Raw genomic sequence first — 20,921 nt, 5'->3', positions numbered from 1 at the left:
CCAAACAATTTTATTGATCTAGCACTGTGCTAACCTTTGAGGTCACTCTGAGACCTACTCCCCTGGGTAGTACAGCTGTGTTTCCAGTACCTGAACCTCAGGCTTAAACAGTGAGAAGCACTCCCCCTACTCCCCATATCCCCCCATTTCTGTTGCTATAGATTACTAAGAGAGTCAGTATGCACATCAATGACACCTTGTTTTCCAGTTCTGCTCCTCTAAAACACTGGTGGTTCCTTTTAAAATTTAGTGCTGAAGCTCGTTCATTGACTCAGTTACTCTTTGGCTCAGGAGATTAAAAATGTTTCATAAACTTGGATTTTTTTTAATATATATTCAAGAAACAAGGCTCAAAATGGCATAGTTGCCCACTTTGGGGTGTACTGTAATGAGGTTCTGTTATCCTCAGCCATGTTCTCTAGACACTCACGTGCTTCTCCTCTCACCTGGGGTTCTCCTGCCACCTGCCTTCCCCAAACCCCTCCCCCAACCTCCCCACCCCCCACCCTCACTACATCTATCTGCTCTGGGTCCCTTCCCTCAACTATGTGTGCTTTGGCTTCTCTGAAGTGCCCTGTGAACTTCTTCTCCTGATCTCCCAGTTCATTGACCTCTCATTGCCTTCTCTGTGAGTGTTTACATCCTTAGCAATGGCCTGAGGTTTCCTCTCCAGACCTCGCCAGTGACTTCTGGAACAAACTCAACAGTCTATCTGAGTTCTTGTTTTCTGAGTAGCATCACCAGGCCTTGCCTCTCCTCCACTCCCTTCCACCTGGACCCTCTTCTTCTCTCCTTGCCAGCCTTTTCAAATCCTTCCTTGCCCTCCTGTCCTCCAAATACGGCCATTTTCGCTTGGAATTTGGTTTTCTTTCATTTATTCTTGCAGGATAATCACTTGTTTGACAGTTTACAAACTACCGCCATTGAGCCATGTCTCTCAAGCAAATTTCATCCTTCCCTTACCCCAGCTTTGGTATTTAGATTTCTGTGGCCCCTCAGAAGTTCTCCTCTAATTCTACAGTACATACCTGCTGTGGGCAAGTATTTGCTGGCCAGGAGTGATCTGCATACAACAGCTCACAAGCCAAATTTAGCTCCCTGCTTTTTTTTAAATAAAGCTTTATTGGAACATAATAGTGTCCATTTGTTATGTGTTGTCCGTGGCTGGTTTCACAGTGCAACAGCAAAGGTGAGCAGTTTCCATGGTCTCTGTGATTCACAAAGTGTGAAATATTTGAGCTCAACTCTTTCTAAAAAGTTTCTGATTCTCACACAAGGGACTTAATTTCATCAGTTCCCCACTCAGGGAACCATAAATGATCCCCAATATCTTTGTTAGTGATTAATTTTCTTGTTTACTTAAAGATTTTTCTCTCTAGGTTCATCCATGCTGCAACAACATTTTTAAGTCTGACATGATAGTGTATGTGAATTTTCACACATGCCAATATGTCTATGTGCCCGTGAGCACGCACTTGCGCGTACGCACACACACACACACACACACACACACACACACACACACACACACACACAGTGGTTACTTTAACATTAATGGATGGACAAATTGGCCAGTGTGCATCATACTGCAATGGACACAGACACACAAGTACCATTACAGGGCAGTGTTCTCTTTTCCTGGGGATAGACACTCAGAAGAGGCATTTCTGGATCACATGGCAGTTTTAATTTCTTCAGGAATACTCTGTCCCCATAATGTCTATACCAATGTAGGTCCCCATCAACCATGTACAAAGGTTCCCTTCTCTCCTTACTTTTGGAAGCTCGACTCAAGCCCTGCTTCCTTCACAAAATGTCCCGATATCCATCAGTGGTTTTGTCTATCGCCTGAGATCCTATATTCTGCCCCATTCACCTGTAAAAAGTCCAGTGCCCGTTAAGGATATGAGCATCCTCCCTACCCTAGGCATGACGCTGTTAGCCCTGCCCACTTCTGAGTTTCTCTCCTTTATTAATCTGATGATGAGTTAACCCGAGTGAGAATACTCAATGGGAGCTTCAACTCTTCATCTCATCTCCATCTTCAAATCTCCACTTCAAAACTTATAAGGACTGTGACTTTTCCTGCTAAAGATACCTCCAACCCGTTCTCCCTTCTTTAGACCTGATGGCCTGGCTTAGACCAGTCCACCTTCTTGTCTTCCTTGGGAAGCTAGACTTACCTGAGTAGTGACATCTCTCCATCTGGTCTTTGTAACAAGTGTTGGAACTGGAAAGAGGAGAGAGAATAGCTTAAACATAGGATATAAGGAAAATGCCTCTCTTGGGTATATGGAAATTTACAGTTGGCATCCAAAGTCAAGGCCTCAGCAAATGGCTCCAAGCACTACAGCAGGCTCAGTTATCTGCCTTTCTTCCATGGCCCCTTTCCTCTCTCTCGTCCCATCTTTCTTGTGCTTCATTCTGTTTGTCTCCCACATGGTTATAAAATGGTCTCTTTAGATATAGATATTGTCCAATCTGTTGTTCAGTTCCCTAAAGGAGCAACCCTTGAGTTGCCTACAATTTCTCTTCTAGCCTCCTCTCTTGCTGTTAATTAAGATCAACAACTACCAGTGTCCAGATAGCTTTCAGGGCTAGGCAAAATGGAGGATTCCCTTTAGGAGCAGAGTTCCCCCTTCTCTGACCTTGAACCCCTCACGCCTCTACCTGAAAAATGTCATGTAGCCTTAGTTAGACTACAGGTTCAACTAACTTCCTGTCTCCCAATAAGAACCCAGTCATCTAGCACCTAAGATTCCTGAAATGCTTCCCCATGCTAATGAAGCATCTCAGTGCCTTAAGACTTCAGCCAATGACCTTTGCCCATCTTGGATATTCCTACCTCCACTCTGTTCCCAAACACATACAATCTTTCAATCACCCCAGGTAAAGTTGATCTGTCTCCCTGCAGCTGGCCCCAGTGTGTCATCATTACCGTACATACTCAAAGGACTTCCAACACCCCCCCAACTCAAAACCCAGCACAACCACCTTGTGGAGCTTTACAGAAGTCCCTAGAATTAATTAAACTGGTTTTTCTCCTTTTTTCTCCATAAGCATAATGCACTTGATTTAATTACAACATGTATTTGATTTTGTGGTAATTACTATAGCAAGAAAAGAAATATTCAAAGATGCATCTTCACATTAAAATCATGTGGGGGAAAGTTCCACCAGAGAACTACTAAAGCTGATAAACAACTTCAGCAAAGTGGCTGGGTATAAAATTAACTCAAATAAATCAGTAGCCTTCCTCTACACAAAAGAGAAACAAGCCAAGAAAGAAATTAGGGAAACGACACCCTTCATAATAGACCCAAATAATATACAGTACCTCGGTGTGACTTTAACCAAGCAAGTAAAAGATCTGTACAATAAGAACTTCAAGACTCTGAAGAAGAAATTGAAGAAGACCTCAGAAGATGGAAAGATCTCCATGCTCATGGATTGGCAGGATTAATATAGAAAAATGGCCATTTTACCAAAAGCAATCTACAGCAATCCCCATCAAAATACCAATCCATTTCTTCAAAGAGTTAGACAGAACAATTTGCAAATTCATCTGGAATAACAAAAAGCCCAGGATAGCTAAAACTATCCTCAACAATAAAAGGACTTCAGGGGGAATCACTATCCCTGAACTCAAGCAGTATTACAGAGCAATAGTGATAAAAACTGCATGCATGGTATTGGTACAGAGACAGACAGATAGACCAATGGAACAGAATTGAAGACCCAGAAATGAACCCACACACCTATGGTCACTTGATTTTTGACAAAGGAGCCAAAAGCATCCAATGGAAAAAAGATAGCATTTTCAGCAAATGGTGCTGGTTCAACTGGAGGTCAACATGTAGAAGAATGCAGATCGATCCATGCTTATCACCCTGTACAAAGCTTAAGTCCAAGTGGATCAAGGACCTCCACATCAAACCAGACACACTCAAACTAATAGAAGAAAAACTAGGAAAGCATCTGGAACACATGGGCACTGGAAAAAATTTCCTGAACAAAACACCAATGGCTTATGCTCTAAGATCAAGAATCGACAAATGGGATCTCATAAAACTGCAAAGCTTCTGTAAGGCAAAGGACACTGTGGTTAGGACAAAACGGCAACCAACAGATTGGGAAACGATCTTTACCAATTCTACAACAGATAGAGGTCTTATATCCAAAATATACAAAGAACTCAAGAAGTTAGACCACAGGGAGACAAATAACCCTATTAAAAAATGGGGTTCAGAGCTAAACAAAGAATTCACAGCTGAGGAATGCCGAATGGCCGAGAAACACCTAAAGAAGTGTTCAACCTCTTTAGTCATAAGGGAAATGCAAATCAAAACAACCCTGAGATTTCACCTCACACCAGTGAGAATGGCTAAGATCAAAAACTCAGGTGACAGCAAATGCTGGCGAGGATGTGGAGAAAGAGGAACACTCCTCCATTGTTGGTGGGATTGCAGACTGGTACAATCACTCTGGAAATCAGTCTGGAGGATCCTCAGAAAATTGGACATTGAACTGCCTAAGGATCCAGCTATACCTCTCTTGGGCATATACCCAAAAGATGCCCCAACATATAAAAAAGACACGTGCTCCACTATGTTCATCGCAGCCTTATTTATAATAGCCAGAAGCTGGAAAGAACCCAGATGCCCTTCAACAGAGGAATGGATACAGAAAATGTGGTACATCTACACAATGGAATATTACTCAGCTATCAAAAACAATGACTTTATGAAATTTGTAGGCAAATGGTTGGAACTGGAAAATATCATCCTGAGTGAGGTAACCCAATCACAGAAAAACACACATGGTATGCACTCATTGATAAGTGGCTATTAGCCCAAATGCTTGAATTACCCTAGATGCCTAGAACAAACGAAACTCAAGACGGATGATCAAAATGTGAATGCTTCACTCCTTCTTTAAAAGGGGAACAAGAATACCCTTGGCAGGGAATAGGGAGGCAAAGATTAAAACAGAGACTGAAGGAACACCCATTCAGAGCCTGCCCCACATGTGGCCCATGCATATACAGCCACCCAATTAGACAAGATGGATGAAGCAAAGAAGTGCAGGCAGACAGGACCCGGATGTAGATCGCTCCTGAGTGACACAGCCAGAATACAGCAAACACAGAGGCGAATGCCAGCAGCAAACCACTGAATTAAGAACAGGATCCCCGTTGAAGGAATCAGAGAAAGAACTGAAAAGCTTGAAGGGGCTCGAGACCCCATATGTACAATAATGCCAAGCAACCAGAGCTTCCAGGGACTAAGCCACTACCTAAAGACTATACATGGACTGACCCTGGACTCTGACCTCATAGGAAGCAATGAATATCCTAGTAAGAGCACCAGTGGAAGGGGAAGCCCTGGGTCCTGCTAAGACTGAACCCCCAGTGAATGTGATTGTTGGGGGGAGGGCGGAATGGGGGAAGGATGGGGAGGGGAACACCCATAAAGAAGGGGAGGGGTTATGGGAATGTGGGCCCATAAACCGGGAAAGGGAATAACACTCGAAATGTAAATAAGAAATACTCAAGTTAATAAAAAAAAAATCATGTGGGAAAGTCTTTAAAGGTATCTTTTCTCTAGGCCTACTGTGAACCCTTCAGATGCTTTGCTTGTGTTTGAGACATGGACCTGTTATATAGTCCAGGCTTGCTTTGAAGTCAGGATCCTCCTACTCCAGTCTTCAGAACACTGGATGGACAATCATGGGTTACCACATCTGGCTTCCTCAGAAGGTGCTGTATAAGAGTCCTCAGAAATAGAAACTTTCCATGCTACAGGGAAGCTCCTTAGGCTGGGAGGTAAACAACTCAAAATAGTAGCTTCAGGAAGTCCCTGAAACTAACCAGATTCACTTGCTCCTCTCACTGCCAGAGTAAACAATGAAAGCTGAGACTCCCTCTCTAAGGAGCAAAGTTAGGATGCAAAGAAGACTTTGAGACCAGACCTCTGTCTGGAAGAAGCAGAAACGGGCAGAGCAGCCTGGAAGAGCTTTAGACCAGAGTCACTTAGAAGGGACATTCTCCAATCTGTTGAGTTGCCTACAGGCTGTGTGCAGTGTGTTTCATATTTCCCAGTTTTTTTCTGAGCTGTCACCCATGCTGGGGTGGGCCTTGGTGATGCTGCTGTCTTTGCTTCATTCCTACTCCTGTTAGTATAACCTCACCAATACTACTGTAAGTAGCTTAAATAAAACTCACTGGTTTACTGGAGTTGGACTTTGGTGGTTTCTATATTTTGGTCTGTCCTGGGATCCTTGTCTTGGATGAGTAAATGCATGTGTCCCATCTCTCCAGGAGCACTTTTGTCACAAAACAGATGGTTCTAATGTACACCTAGATGTAAATGTATCTTGAACTTCAGAGTGAACTGCAGAAGAGGAAAGGCCATGTCCTATTCACATTGGGTGGCCTTTCTTCCCTGTGCCTCATGTTTAGCAAGATGTCTAGCTTACAGCAGGAACTCGAACAAGAGCATGTGATATAATTAGTGACCACTGCCCACCCACGTTGGATCAAGGACAGTGAATTCAGCCACCACTTTCCTTCCTCAGCTAACAGCTTGGAGTAGGAGAAGGTTGAAAAAGAGGGATCCCATTGGTGCGTGACAAATGTGTGGTGTTCAGCACGTATTATGAACAGACTCACATTAATCTTCTTTCTTAATAGCTGTCGTCATTGGTGTTGTTATAATGGTTGCTTCAAATTCCAAGTGCATTGCAAGTGTCTGCTTCAGGGTTGGGAAGAACACGCTCTGTAAAGAGCATTTCACTGTCTTTTCTCCTGCCAAACAGGCATGCTGTGCCCTAGCCATTTGACCAAAGATATCAGAGACTAGACTGGGCTTCGATCTGGTCTCCCTGCTCACTGAATTGGGCAAAATGTCTCTGACCTTCATGTGCTATTTAGTGCCTAGGTGGACTTGGGTAAACTGGGGGCATCGCCCATATAAGCAGACAGTTTCTGCCTCTCCCTGGACACGCTTAAATGTCAGGTTTTCCAAATGTGAGTCAGAAGTATGCGGTGGCTGGCATCTGATATTTACACTTCTTCCTAGCTAAGGTGAGCTGACTTTTGTTGTAAATACTCTCCAGCGCAAATTCAAAAGCCACCCACCCCACCCCCGTTCATATGTCTCTGGTTTATTTTCCTTGGTTCTATTTGATTTTGTGAAAGTCCATAGATATATTTGAGTATATAGTGGATCCCACTGGTGGCTACTGTAAATAGTAATTGAAAACTGGAGATGGAAGGGTAGCTCAGTGGTAGGGAACCACTGATTAGTTAGCACGGATGAGACCCTGAATTAAATCCCCAGCACTTCAGGACGCACTTGAAAATAAGCAAATAAATAAATAATTTAAAAAGATGGAAGAAATAAAGTGCGAGGTTGTGTCTAGATAAAGCTTATCAATGATGAACTCTTTAACGTTTCTAAGTGCAAGAACACCACATGTGTGTGCACATGCATGAGTGTGTGCCTATGAAGGTGTTGGTGTATTTCCTGCGCATGCATCTGTACATGTATATATCCGAGATTTTAAAAGCTATATTATTTCTCCGGAGCTTTTCAAGTGACTCCTTTTTAGGCCCTGAGCTGAGGGAGGCTAGACGGGGTCAGTCCAGGACCCTCTTCCCCCTGTCAATGCTTGTGTCTCTTCCTCTTTTCCCCTTTCCTGTCTACCCCTCAACAACAGAAATACTAGACATAACTGCTACTGAGTGACCATAGTTAAGAAACGACTTTATCCCATTTGGTCATCCAGAAACCCTGTGAGATAAGAACTATTATTAGCCCCATTATACTGAGAAGAAAACTGGGGCTCAGAAAACTTAAGTGACTTACCTAGGACCACAGGCCCAGGAATGGGAGAGACAAATCTAGGCTATCTGTTTCAAGGCCTGAGCACTTAACTCACGGTTGCCTGGTGCAAATATTCAAAGTGGTAAACGATGAGAAGGAGAAATAATTCAAAAAATACGGTTTTTGTTTGCTTGTTTGTTTGTTTTGTTGGTGGTGGTGGTTAAGTTTTCCCTTTCCTTTTTTCCCCTCCTCAACTCCTATTACTAATGACTTAATAATGGGATCATTCTAAGTATCTTTCTTTTTCCTTTTTTCTTTCTTCTTTTTCGAGACAGGAGCTCGATAGCTAGCTAGGCTGGCCTTGAACACCTGACTCTGTTGTCTCCACCTACCTAGTGTTAAGATTACAGGGATTTACCATCATGCTTGGTGCTTGTCAACATTTCAATGTATGAGTCTAATAGAGTGATTGCTGAACTTGATTAGCTCTTTTTTTTTTAATTTCTTCTACTTCAAGTACCACATTTAAACAGAGACATATTAAGAAACTGAAAAAATATACATAAAGAGGAAACTTGTAGCCAGTTAAGCATTGAGGTTGGACAGGGACTGGTGGCTGGGGACAGGCCACTGAGATCAGACTTTTATGGACTATGGTGGTGTTTGGCCAAGGGAAGCCCAAATTAATTCAGACAACATTGTCGGAGGTCTGGGGATTCTGATCACTGTACAGCAGATATGAAAGCTTGCATGGAGGTAGATAGATGTGGAAGATGTGGAGGAAACCAGCAATAGCAGAGTTCCACCCCAAGACCAAAGTGGAAGGCTAAGTCATCTTCACGGGGTCAACCACACACCCAGCCTAGCACAAGTATTTGGTCCAGGAAAACTCTGAGAGACTGGCCTAAGACCTCACAACTAATTATCAAAGAAAGACTCAAGCTGGGTTTAAATGCTTTGACTTCACTCCAAGGATTTTTCTAGTATAGACTAAAAAAATCTGATGCAGGATCTTTCTTAAAGGGAACTGGAGAAGGGGAGGCTGAGAGCCATGGAGCAGGTCTTAGCTAGCTTTTGTTTTCCTTTAGTGATAAGACGAACCTATTAGCATGTGATTGGTGGCTGTCTTGTGTAAACCTTGTTTCTTTTAGCACAAAGCATGACTTCACAAACCTTCCAATATGTAACCAAATCATAACTGATACTTGCTATTGGAAAAGACAGCACAAAGCATAATACCCAGGGGTTCTATGGTGGCATACACTTATTTGAGCGTCTTGAGTGCACAGCAGCCTTTCCACTAGAAGCGCTCTTCAATCTGGAGTTTGCCATCGTCTTTTGATCCTCCCAGCTCTCCATAGCCTTGACTTCTCAGGTTCAGAATTCTTTAACATAGAGTGAGAGCTGTAAGACGTGTGGCCCTCAGTCTAAGCATGGGCTCCCCCTTTAGGTCTTGATCTCTTTAATTATGTGGTCCACATTTGCTTCACTGCACCAATTCCTTGGTCTTCTTTCCTGGGTCTCACACCATTTCATAGCAATAGTTTCCATTCCTCTCATGCCCATTCCGCCATTTATGTGATTGAGTTGCAAGCGAACATATAATTAACAACAAACAGAAGTGGAAAAAACAGGTCAGGTGCATGTGCAGCCAGCTTCTGGTAAGCATAGAGTGCCACCCGTGGAAGCAGAAGAAGGATGGGTGAGGCAGAATTAAAGGCTTTCAGTGGTCACTCCTAATGTGCTTGTTAGTGGGGAGGGGGGTGGGGCTCGTTAACTTACTGAGTTTGGTACATAAATCACGGCTAAGTAGGATGAAACTGAAAGTTATTCATTTAAGTTTGTTACTATTAAAAGACAGTATGCTGGCTCTACCGAAGACCATCCCAGGAGGCACGGGGATCGCTGCAGTGGGGAAACTGGGCTTACCTACTAAAAGAAAAAGTCAGAATTTACAGGCAAAGAGAATAGTTCCAAGGATCACAGGGGATGAGTGGGAAGTTAGTGAGAGAACAAGCACAGGGCAGGAGGAATTCTCAACAGATCAATCCAGTTGGAATCTTGCTGAAGGCAAACCAGGTTGCTTATACATCTGTTGGGGGATGGAAGAGGGGGAGGAGCCTGATGAGGTATCAAGGGCTGTCGCTATGCACAGAGGGCCCTGTCTTAGCACGAGTCTTGCTACAATTGAGTAATGTAGGGAGCAATGCAGGTAGCCAAAAGTCAGGACCTAGGTGATGGGAAGAGTCTAGCTGGATAGGTTTAGTCAAGAAGAGAATCTCTGTCAGTGAGCTTCTGTCATATGTGCATCAAGGCTTTATGGGAGAAAATTCTACTTCAGGGAAATAAGTATATCTCCTGCTTATGGAAAAGTAATACATAGAAATAATGAACACAATTCTGGCAATAGCAGCATTTTCTTTCTTCTACGAATATAGCAGACTATGTTATATTAACCTTTTCAAACATTTACAGAGATGTTATTTTTATCCAAAATTACTCATTTTACATGAGCTTAGAAATTTTAATGTAAGAAAACCCTCCACAAAACAGGTAAGATCATTATTGTCTCGTGGAGATTTTTTTTTTCCTGGTGAATTCAGCATGTCACCATAGAAAACTTTTCACTGGAAAATCACTTTCTAAATGGTGCAGTGAGTCCTAAAGTCACCTATTAGTTGTAGATAACCAAATGTTTAAAACCATTTTTAAAAGCCAACTGATGGTTACTATGAGAAAAATAAAACTGTAGCTCGTTCCCTAAAGTGTTCAGTTTTGTTTAAACTTGGTTTAAATTGATGTTTGGAGAAAGGATGTGACCCCCTTCAGGGACTGTCAGAAGGAATCAGAAGTAGCCTAGCAGAGACAGAAATGGAAATGTGATATTTATCAGGGGAAAGGAGGATAAGATTATGTCAAATTGAAACAGCCTCCATATTAGTAAATGCCCTGATGAGGAAGTCACACTCAGGTCTTGGGGTTCGCCTCTGAAGACTAAGATCCTGTCTGGCCAAAAATGGCCTTCACCAGAATTGTGAGAAAGGGAACATGGGCTTTTGTCCTAGGCCAGGTTCAACTTTCTGTATCCTCACTGGATTAAATAAATTTATGAAAAAGCACAAAAGTCACAGTCCAGGGTGTCTTCCCATCGCTTTCCCAAATTGGACTTAAGGCTCACTTGTGGTCCTGAAGAAGATGGGTTCCAGGGCAGCCACCCTTTCTTTTTTAAGAGGGGAAGGTTCACAACAGGATTTTTCTCTTCAGCCCTGGCCATTCTGATACTTGGTCTATAGCCCAGGCTGACCTCAAACTCAGAGAGTGCTGGGATTAAAGGCATAGGACCCCATGCCCAGTCCCAAGCCCAGGTTCAGGCAAGCATTTATAGAGGCAAGAAGCAGGTATCTAGCCTGGTGCACATTTGATTGAAGGGCCATTATGGTCCTTAACGGAATTGGCTGGTATGGGAACCAAACCAAAAACTTAACTTCTGTTTCCCTCCTGACTAGTGGTTGTTAGAAAGTGACGTTCCAGGGTGGACTTGTAACCTGGAGGTGCAGGTTTGTTTGGAAATAACCTGGAAACTGGTGCTAGATGCAGGTTTTGTTGTGGGGTAACCTGGAAACTAGTACTAGGTACCGGCCTGTTAGTTAGCTTGAGTTGAACTTTAGATAAGGTTCTCTAGGATGGAGTCTGAACCCAAAAGACCTGTTCTCTCAGAACAGCCTGTAGCCTGTGTCTTCTCCCCTCAAACACATATTAAACCCTAAGTAAGAAATTTATTTCTGAAGGTGTTTCTGTGGATAGCATGCCAACCTAAAAGGACTTTCAGGTTCACATGAGCATACAGGTCACTTAGGAATCAGGATCAAGTGAAGAGTCAACCAATCAGCCTAAGAAAGTCCAAGAGCCTGTGTTTCTATCAAAGTCCTTGGCCCAAGGGTCAGACACAGTTTAAAGAGCAAAGGTCCAAAAGATGCAATTTCAAAGTCTGCCTTCTCACAACTTCCGGTCTTCTCACTTCTAAAATGAAGGGCTCTAGCTGAAGGTCCATTAATCACAGAAAGCAGAGAAGGCAGGTGCTCATCAAGAACATCCAGCCCCTTCCGTTCTCAAGGACTCCTCCTATAACACCATGAACACAGAGCAGCAAGGGAGACACGTGTAGAAAGTGCAGTCTGTGGCCTTCGAAAACACTCAAAATGTTTACATGATCAACAAATGAGAATTCTAATTTCCATGTGCTTCTCTCAAATAAGCGGTTTGGTAGGTGTAATCCTTTCTGTAGCTTGTTCAGAGGGATAGACTAATTACCAGTACTAAGTAAATATAACCCACAAAAGATACTTAAGCATTTTTTAACTAGAGCAAAAAGGGGAGGAAGATATAGCTTGATGTTACACTCTTTTATGATAAACCCAGCAACTGTGAAGAATCTCAGGATCATCCTGAGTCTTCTCTCTCACATGTTCCTTTCTGAATTTTTTTTCCTTGGGTTTTCCAGACAGGGTTTTACTGTATAACAGCCCTGGCTGTTCTGGTACTCACTCTGTAGACCAGGCTGACCTCAAACTTAGAGATCCACCTGTCTCTGCCTCCCAAATGCTGGGATTAAAGATGTGTGCTATCCCTCCACGCCCACCCTACCTCCTGCACAAGTTCCATTCTTAATCTTCCCAGAGTTGGAGTGAAAAATGACAGCCTCTGTCCCACTGACTCTTCTCTTGGAGGCCTCATCTCTTGGAGGCCTCATCTCCTCTGCTGGACAAATGATTCCTTAAACATGCTCCTTAAAATACCCTGATAGAACCTAATGAGTACATGGGGGACGCAGCACCCCAGATAGCTACCTAATTCACCAGTGTTGGCCATCTATCCCCAGGAGGCCACAGAAGGTCTACCCTGGATGTTACCCTCTAGCTTACTTTTTGATAAGCTACTCAGACCAGAAACTATGTTCTCCCAAGTGGCTGAATACCTAGGTGGGAGGAAAGCAGGGAGGGGATGGAGGAAGTGGCAAGTCATGGGTGGTTAGAGCCTATGGGGTGGGGATGACCTAGGTTAACTCCATTTGCCTTTGACACCCAAATTTACTTCCTTACATGGAACAAGGTTGAGGTAAATCAAACTCAAAGTAGCAATCCTAGTTTATATCACCTGCTTTTTGATTTGACCATAATATGTATTTCTGAGATGAGCTTGGCAGAGATAACAGTGGTAATATTCAAAATGGTAACCAGAGCATCCTGGGAATTGTAAAAGTTCTTTAATGGCACTAGGCATTGTCCTGTAACACCCGGTTTTAACCCAGACCAAGGGGCATTCCAAAGGAATTTTACACACACACACACACACACACACACACACACACACACACACACATACACCACACAATTTGGATTGAATTGGCTCATTTCACCAGCAGAGAAATAACATCACTTTAGATGTCATGATATGAGTAATGTCTATTGAGAAGGGGGAAGTGTGTTTCCAGTCCTGTGATAAGGAGAAAATGATGTCAGCAATGGGTAAAGGCCCCATCCACCTCTCTGAAGTATCCCAGTCTGATTTGAAAGTGGAAAACACCAACACAAGGAGGGAAGCTACACCCTAGAGAAAGCAAGAAAGTAATCTTCCTTCAATGAACCCAAAAGGAAGAAGAGACTGACACAAACATAATTCTACCTCTAACAACAGAAATAATAGGAAGCAACAATCACAAATGACCCCAAGAAACAAGTTGGAGTAGCCATTCTAATATCTAATGAAATCTACTTTTAACCAAAAGTTATCAAAAAAGATAAGGAAGGACACTTTATACTCATCAAAGGAAAAATCTACCAAGATGATTCTCAATTCTGAACATCTATGCTCCAAATGCAAGGACACCTACATTCATAAAAGAAACTTTAATAAAGCTCAAAGCACACATTTTACCTCACACAATAATAGTGGGAGACTTCAACACCTCATCAATGGATAGATCATGGAAAGAGAAACTAAACAGAGATACAGTGAAACTAACAAGTTATGAACCAAATGGACTTAACAGATGTCTATAGAACATTTCATTCTAAAACAAAAGAATATACCTTCTTCTCAGCACCTCATGGTACCTGCTCCAAAATTGACCATAAACAAAACAGGTCTCAACAGATCAAGAAGATTGAAATAGTCTCATGCATCCTAGCAGATCACCATGGACCAAGGCTGGTCTTCAATAACAACAAAAATGACAGAAAGCCCACATACATGTGGCAGCTGAACAATGCTCTACTCAATGATAACTTGGTCAAGGAAGAAATAAAGACTTTTTAGAAATTAATGAAAATGGAGGCACAATACACCCAAACTTATAAGATACAATTAAGCAGTACTAACAGGAAAATCCAGACCTCTGAGTGCCTCCAAAAAGAAGCTGGAGAAAGCATACACTCGCAGTTTGGCAGCACATGTGAATACTCTAGAACAATAAGAAGTGAATATGCCCAAGAGGAGTAGATGTCAGGAAATACACAAACTCAGGGCTGAAATCAACCGATTAGAAACAAAACAACTATACAAAGAAACAACACCAGGGTCTAGACCTTTGAGAAAAACAAGATAGATAAGCCCTTAGCCAGACTAACCAGAGACCTTAGAGACAGTATCCAAATTAACAAAATCAGAAATGAAAAGGGAGCTATAACAGAAACCAAGAAAATGAAAAAAAATCATCAGATCCTACTACAAAAGCCTATACTCAACAAAACTAGAAAATCTAGATGAAATGGACAATTTTCTCGACAGATACCAGATACCAAAGTTAAATCATGATCAGATAAACCATCATCTAAACAGTCCCATAACCCATAAATAAATAGAAACAGTTATTAAAAGTCTGCAAACCAAAAATAAAACTCAGAACCAGATGGGTTTAGTGAAGAATTCTATCAGACCATCAAAGAAGACCTAATATCAATACTCTTCAAACTATTCCACAAAATAGAAACAGGAGGAACACTACCCAATTCCTTCCATGAAGCCACAGTTACACTGATACCTAAACCACACAAAGACCCAACAAAGAAAGAAAACTTCAGACCAATTTCCCTTATGAATATTGATGCAAAAATACTCAATAAAATCCTCACAAACTGAATCCAAGAACACATCAAAATGATCATCCGTCATGATCAAGTAGGCTTGAACCCAGGGATGCAGGGATGGTTCAATATACAGAAAACCATCAACGTAATTTGCTATATAGACAAACTCAAAGAAAAAAGACCACATGATCATCTCACTAGATACTGAGAAAGCATTTGACAAAATTCAACACGCCTTCACAATAAAAGACTTGGAAAGATCAGGAATTCAAGGTCCATACCTAAACATAGTAAAAGCAAGATACAGCAAACCAGTAGCCTACATCAAATTAAATGGAGAGAAATGTGAAGCAATCCCACTAAAATCAGGGACTAGACAAGGCTGCTCATTCTCTCCCTACCTATACAATATAGTACTCAAAATCCTAGCCAGAGCAATTAGACCAAAAAGGAAGTCAACAGGATATAAATTGGAAAGGAAGACGTCAAAATAGCACTATTTGCAGATGATGTGATAGTATACTTAAGTGACACCAAAAATTCCACCCAAAAACTCCTAAACCTGATAAACAACTTTAGCAAAGTTGCTGAATACAAAATTAAGTAAAAAAAAAAATCAGTAGCCTTCCTCTACTCAAAGGATAAATGGGCTGAGAAAGATATTAGGGAAATGACACCATTCACAATAGTCACAAATAATATAAAATACCTTGGGGTGACTTTAACCAAGCATTTGAAAGATCTGTATGACAAGAACTTCAAGTCTCAAAAGAAAGAAATTGAAGAAGATCTCAGAAGATGGAAAGATCTCCCATGCTCATGGATCGACAGGATTAATATAGTAAAAATGGCCATTTTGCCAAAAGCAAACTATAAATTCAATGCAATCCCCAGCAAAATTCTAACTCAATTCTTCATAGAATTAGAAAGAGCAATTTTCAAATTCATTTGGAATAACAAAAAAATGAGGATATCGAAAACTATCCTCAACAATAAAAGAAATTTTGGGGGAATCACAATCACTGACCTCAGGCAGTATTACAGAGCAATCATGATTAAAAACTGTATGGTACTGGTACAAAGACTGGCAGGTAGATCAATAGAATAGAACTGAAGACCCAAAAATGAACCCAAACAGCTATGGTCACTTGATCTTTGACAAATGAGCTCAAACCATCCAGTGGGGAAAAGACAGCATTTTCAATAAATGGTGCTGGTTCAACTGGAGGTCAGCATGTAGAAGAAATCAATCCATTCTCATCTCCTGTACAAAGCTTAAGTTCAAGTGGATCAAGGACCTCCACATGAAACCAGATACACTTAAACTAATAGAAGAGAAAGTGGGGAAGAGTCTGGAACACATGGGTACTGGGGAAATTTTCCTGAACAGAATACCAATGGCTTATGCTCTAAGATCAACAGTATACAAATGGAATCTCATAAAATTGCAAAGCTTCTGTAAGACAAAGGATGCTGTCAATTGGACAAAACAGCAGCCAACAGATTGGGCATAGATCTTTACCAATCCTACACGTGATAGAAGGCTAATATCCAATATATACAAAGAACTCAAGAAGTTAGACTCCAGAGAACTAAATAACCCTATTAAAAGTGGGGTACAGAGCTAAACAATGAATTCTCATCTGAGAAATATCAAATGGCTGACAAGAGTCTAAAGAAGTGTTCAACATCCTTAGTCATCAGAGAAATGCAAATCAAAACAACCCTGAGATTCCACCTCACACCACTCAGTATGGCTAAGATCAAAAACTCGGGTGACAACAGATGCTGGGGAGGATGTGTAGAAAGAGAAACACTCCTCCATTGTTGGTGGGATTGCAGACTGGTACAACCATTCTGGAAATCAGTCTGGAGGTTCCTCAGACAATTGGACATTCCACTACCTGAAGATCCAGCTATACCACTCATGGGTAGATACCCAAAAGATGTTCCAACATACAACAAGGACACATGCTCCAGTATGTTCATAGCAGCCTTATTTATAATAGCCAGAAGCTGGAAAGAACCCAGATGCCCTTCAACAGAGGAATGGATACAGAAAATGTGGTACATCCACACAATGGATGATAGCTACTCATCTATCAAAAACAATGACTTCATGAAATTCATAGTCAAATAGATGGGATCAGAAAATATCATCCTGAGTGAAGTAACCCAATCACAAAAGAACACGCATGGTATGAACTCACTGGTAAGTGGATATTAGCCCAAAAGCTTGGACTACCCAAGATACAATTAGCAGACAACATGGAGCTCAAGAAGGAAGACAACCAAAGTGGAGAACCACTTACCAAAAAGTACACATAGAGGCACTCATGGCTTCAACCACATATGTGGCAGAGGATGGCCTTGTTGGACATCAGTGGAAGGAGAGGCCCTTGGTCCTGGGAAGGCCCGATGCTCCAGTGTAGGGGAATGCCAGGGTGGGGAAGCAGGAGTGGGTGGTGGGTGGGTCAGTGGGTAGCGGAACATTCTCATAGAAGCAGGGCGGGGGGGAATGGGACATGGGATAGGGGATTGCTAGAGGAGAAACCAGGAAAGGGGATAACATTTGAAATGTAAATAAATAAAATATCCAGTAAAAAATAAAGAACTGAGAAAAAAAGGAAAGTGACTTTGGTGAGAAAAGAGTCAGATTTCATAGCTGTTCTGACATGTACCATTCTCTGTGGCTGTGCGAGCACATCCTCAGTCTTGATGTGATGGTCAGAAGGCCTTGCCGAGTGTTCTCCTTCTGAGCCTCATATTGACTCATCAATTATGTGGTCAGTAATAACTAGGAGGATGTGAACATTTAAACGGGAAATTTCTTAAGCTAATCTCACCAATAAATTAGCCTTTTCCCCCTTCTTCAATGTCAGACTATCTGGAATGCATATTTAAAAATAGTACTTGGACAAATGATTCATGCCTATGGTCTTAGCAATCGTAGTCCTAATATAAGGCAGGAGAGCCATGGCAAGCATGCTCTATGTAGTGAGTTCTAGGCCAGCCAGGGAGGTGCAATAAGATCTTGTTCAGACAGAAAGACAGACAGGCAGACTGACAGACTGACAGACAGATAGATGATAGGTAGGTTGATCGTAGATAGATAGATAGATAGATAGATAGATAGATAGATAGATAGATAGATAATGGATGGATGGGTGGGTGGGTGGGTGGGTGGATGGATGGATGGATAGGTAGGTAGGTAGGTAGGTAGGTAGGTAGGTGGGTGGGTGGGTGGGTGGGTGGGTGGGTGGGTGGGTGGGTGGGTGGATGGATGGATAGGTGGGTGGGTGGGTGGGTGGGTGGATGGATGGATAGATAGATAGATAGATAGATAGATAGATAGATAGATAGATAGATAGATAGATAGATAGATAGGTGAAAGAAAATGGATGAAAACTGGAGGAACAGCCTCTTTAGCGCCCCACCTAGACCTAAGAAACCTTCACTGGTTGTGTCTTTTCTCTTAGGCGTTTTTCCATTTCAGAGAGGCTTCTGAACTGACATTTGCAACATCTAACATTGTTTCACCCTCACAGAGTTTGGTCTTAGAGGAGAGCGAATCAGAGAATTTGAGTGTCTGCTCCCAGTGACAACAAGAAGGACACCTTATTCCTAACTTTCCATTTGTTTTCCTTGGGGGAACCAAAGTCAATGTTGACACTTCTTGACCCATGGAGACAGTCCCTTCTCCTTGAACCCTGAGCTCTAAGAGCCTTTTAGGATGATAAGAGCTAGAAACTCTTTATGTTTAAGCCATGTGATTGCTAAGTCCACTTTCCTCAACTCCAGGACCTTCAAGGGGGACTAAACAGGGAGAAGCTACAGAATCATTTAGAAGGGTTAAGGTCTGGTTTGGCACAGGTCATCTGGTGTAAGCAGAGATCTGAAATAGTTTGGCGGTCCATTTGACCTTTGTGGGAGTGGGCATTTCCTCCTGTCTGTCATGGTGACACACTGAGGGAGGGGAGTAGAGACAGTCAAACTCCAGGATTGCTGTGAGAGGTTTCACGCCTCCCCACAGCTTACTCGTTCACAAAGGGTTGGGGTGAAATGTGACCAACTTGTCTTCTATACATGGTGGGAAAGGAAATAACTCCCATCACCACCTCTGAGGGGTCGGCATGGCCGAAGTGGACTTCAAACTTGAGAACCAAGTACTGCTTCCCTAAGGATGTGCTTTTAGCGATGTTCTCCTGTTTACAATGCTGGAGTGTGTTCTGTGCCTTGTTGTTATGTGCTGTGTGTCCCCAATCTCTGACCTGCTCCTTTGTTTTCTGTGTGTTGCAGGCAGCATAGTGTACCTCGGGATGATGGTGGGGGCGTTCTTCTGGGGAGGACTGGCAGACAAAGTGGGAAGGAAGCAGTCTCTTCTGATTTGCATGTCCGTCAACGGATTCTTTGCCTTCCTTTCTTCATTTGTCCAAGGTTACGGCTTCTTTCTCCTCTGTCGTTTGCTTTCAGGATTCGGGTAAGGTTTTTCTCCTTCATATTTTCAAGTAATGTGTTTGCTCGTGATTGCACACGGTTTCACTCTGTAAGACCTCGGCACCAAGAAGGAAACTGTTAATGTATTTCTTCTGTTTTTGTGTCAGCCTAAGAAGCTAGAATGTTGATTCTTAGAAATGTAGTTTTCTACGTTTAAATCCAGGAAGGTACAGTAGCGCCTATGCTCCCGTGGAAGGGAGGAGTTAGGAATGGCTGATACGGGACTGGTTTTGCCTAAGTTAGAATTCTATTTGTACAGCAAAAAAAAAAAAAATGTTCGAATGCTCATGTTTCTTCTGAAGATTTAAGTAAGGAAGAACTGTAGTATTACTATAATACTTCACATTATTTAGAGACTGCTCTGAAATCCAGGATCAGGTTGTCTCAAATAACTGGTTTTATTGGTCTAGGCGGCCTACAGGGGATTGACTAGGGGAAAAGGCTACTTTGGGAGGTAGAATAAGTCTGTCTGTAAATTCCGGGTTTGGACAGAGTTATCTAAAATTGCACTACTGGTCATGTGCAGGGACATAGGAGAGGCAATGATGTACAAAGACCAATGACCTGGCTCTGTAAATAGATCTAGAAGTGAGATAGAGAGCTATTAAATTCTTATTTTACCTTTATGAGCAGACAAGTTCTATACCAAATGAACAAAACTTTCACTCACATCTTTGAAAATGGTCTTGGCTCCTCAGTCAAGTAGCAGGCTGGCGCCACCTTATATACCCAAAATTCTTTGCGAAAGGGAGAAGCCAGGTCCCTCTGAGGAAAGATGCTGCTATGTCAGTGAAGATCTATTGTGAATATTGCTCACAATCTTCCCCAAAGGGGATGACTATGCTTCAAGAAAGAATAAATGTATAGAGGACAATCAGTGTCCCAGAGTTTACTGGATTGACTGGATTTTAGTAGAACAAAGTGACAGCATCATCTACCAGCGATATTTTTAGTCCAGATCTAGCTCCATCCTGTACTCGCTCGATCCTAAGGTTCTAGAACGTTCCATTGGAAGAGAGGTACCTGGCAGAGGTGAAGCATCATTTAGTAGAGAATCTGCCCGCCAGGTCCATTTATTGAAAGCTTTAAAACATATGAACCCTGGGTCACCAAGCCCAAACCCCGAATGCTGCAGATTTAGAACCAGGAACGATTACACTCAGTCCCATTCACTTGCCACATCATAATGAAGTCACCTGGGCATCCCAAATGCAAGACCTGTATGTCTTCCTCTAGAATTCAGCTTGCAAATGTAAAAGGCCATTCACAGGAGGGGGCTTCATTTCAGACCGAGATGTGCCTGGGCTTACGATTTCACTGTCTCTAAACAGACAAACATGAACCCCTTAGAGAGGATCACACTATGAGACTCAGAATGAATGACCTCATGCACATGATCCTCCTGCCTCAGCCTCTCGAGAGCTGGCGTTATAGGTATGCACTATCATGCTCAGATGTCTGCTTTTTTTCTTTTCACCAAGCTGAGTCTTGAGTGGTGTCTTCTTGGAAAATA

General features: G+C 42.3%; 1 protein-coding gene across 1 annotated transcript in view; it reads left to right on the top strand.

Annotated features, from left to right (window-relative positions):
* Positions 1-20,921, top strand: part of Sv2c (synaptic vesicle glycoprotein 2c) — a 195,538-nt gene that overhangs the window by 75,748 nt on the left and 98,869 nt on the right. Inside the window, exon 3 of the mRNA NM_031593.2 lies at positions 19,211-19,391. Within this exon, the coding sequence (NP_113781.1) occupies positions 19,211-19,391 (181 nt within the window). The remainder of the gene's footprint in view (positions 1-19,210; positions 19,392-20,921) is intronic.

This window comes from Rattus norvegicus, chromosome 2 (assembly GCF_036323735.1).
Source record: "Rattus norvegicus strain BN/NHsdMcwi chromosome 2, GRCr8, whole genome shotgun sequence".
Lineage (NCBI taxonomy): Eukaryota > Metazoa > Chordata > Mammalia > Rodentia > Muridae > Rattus > Rattus norvegicus.
Note: the sequence above shows the minus strand (reverse complement) of the source record. Positions and strands in the feature narration are given on the sequence as shown.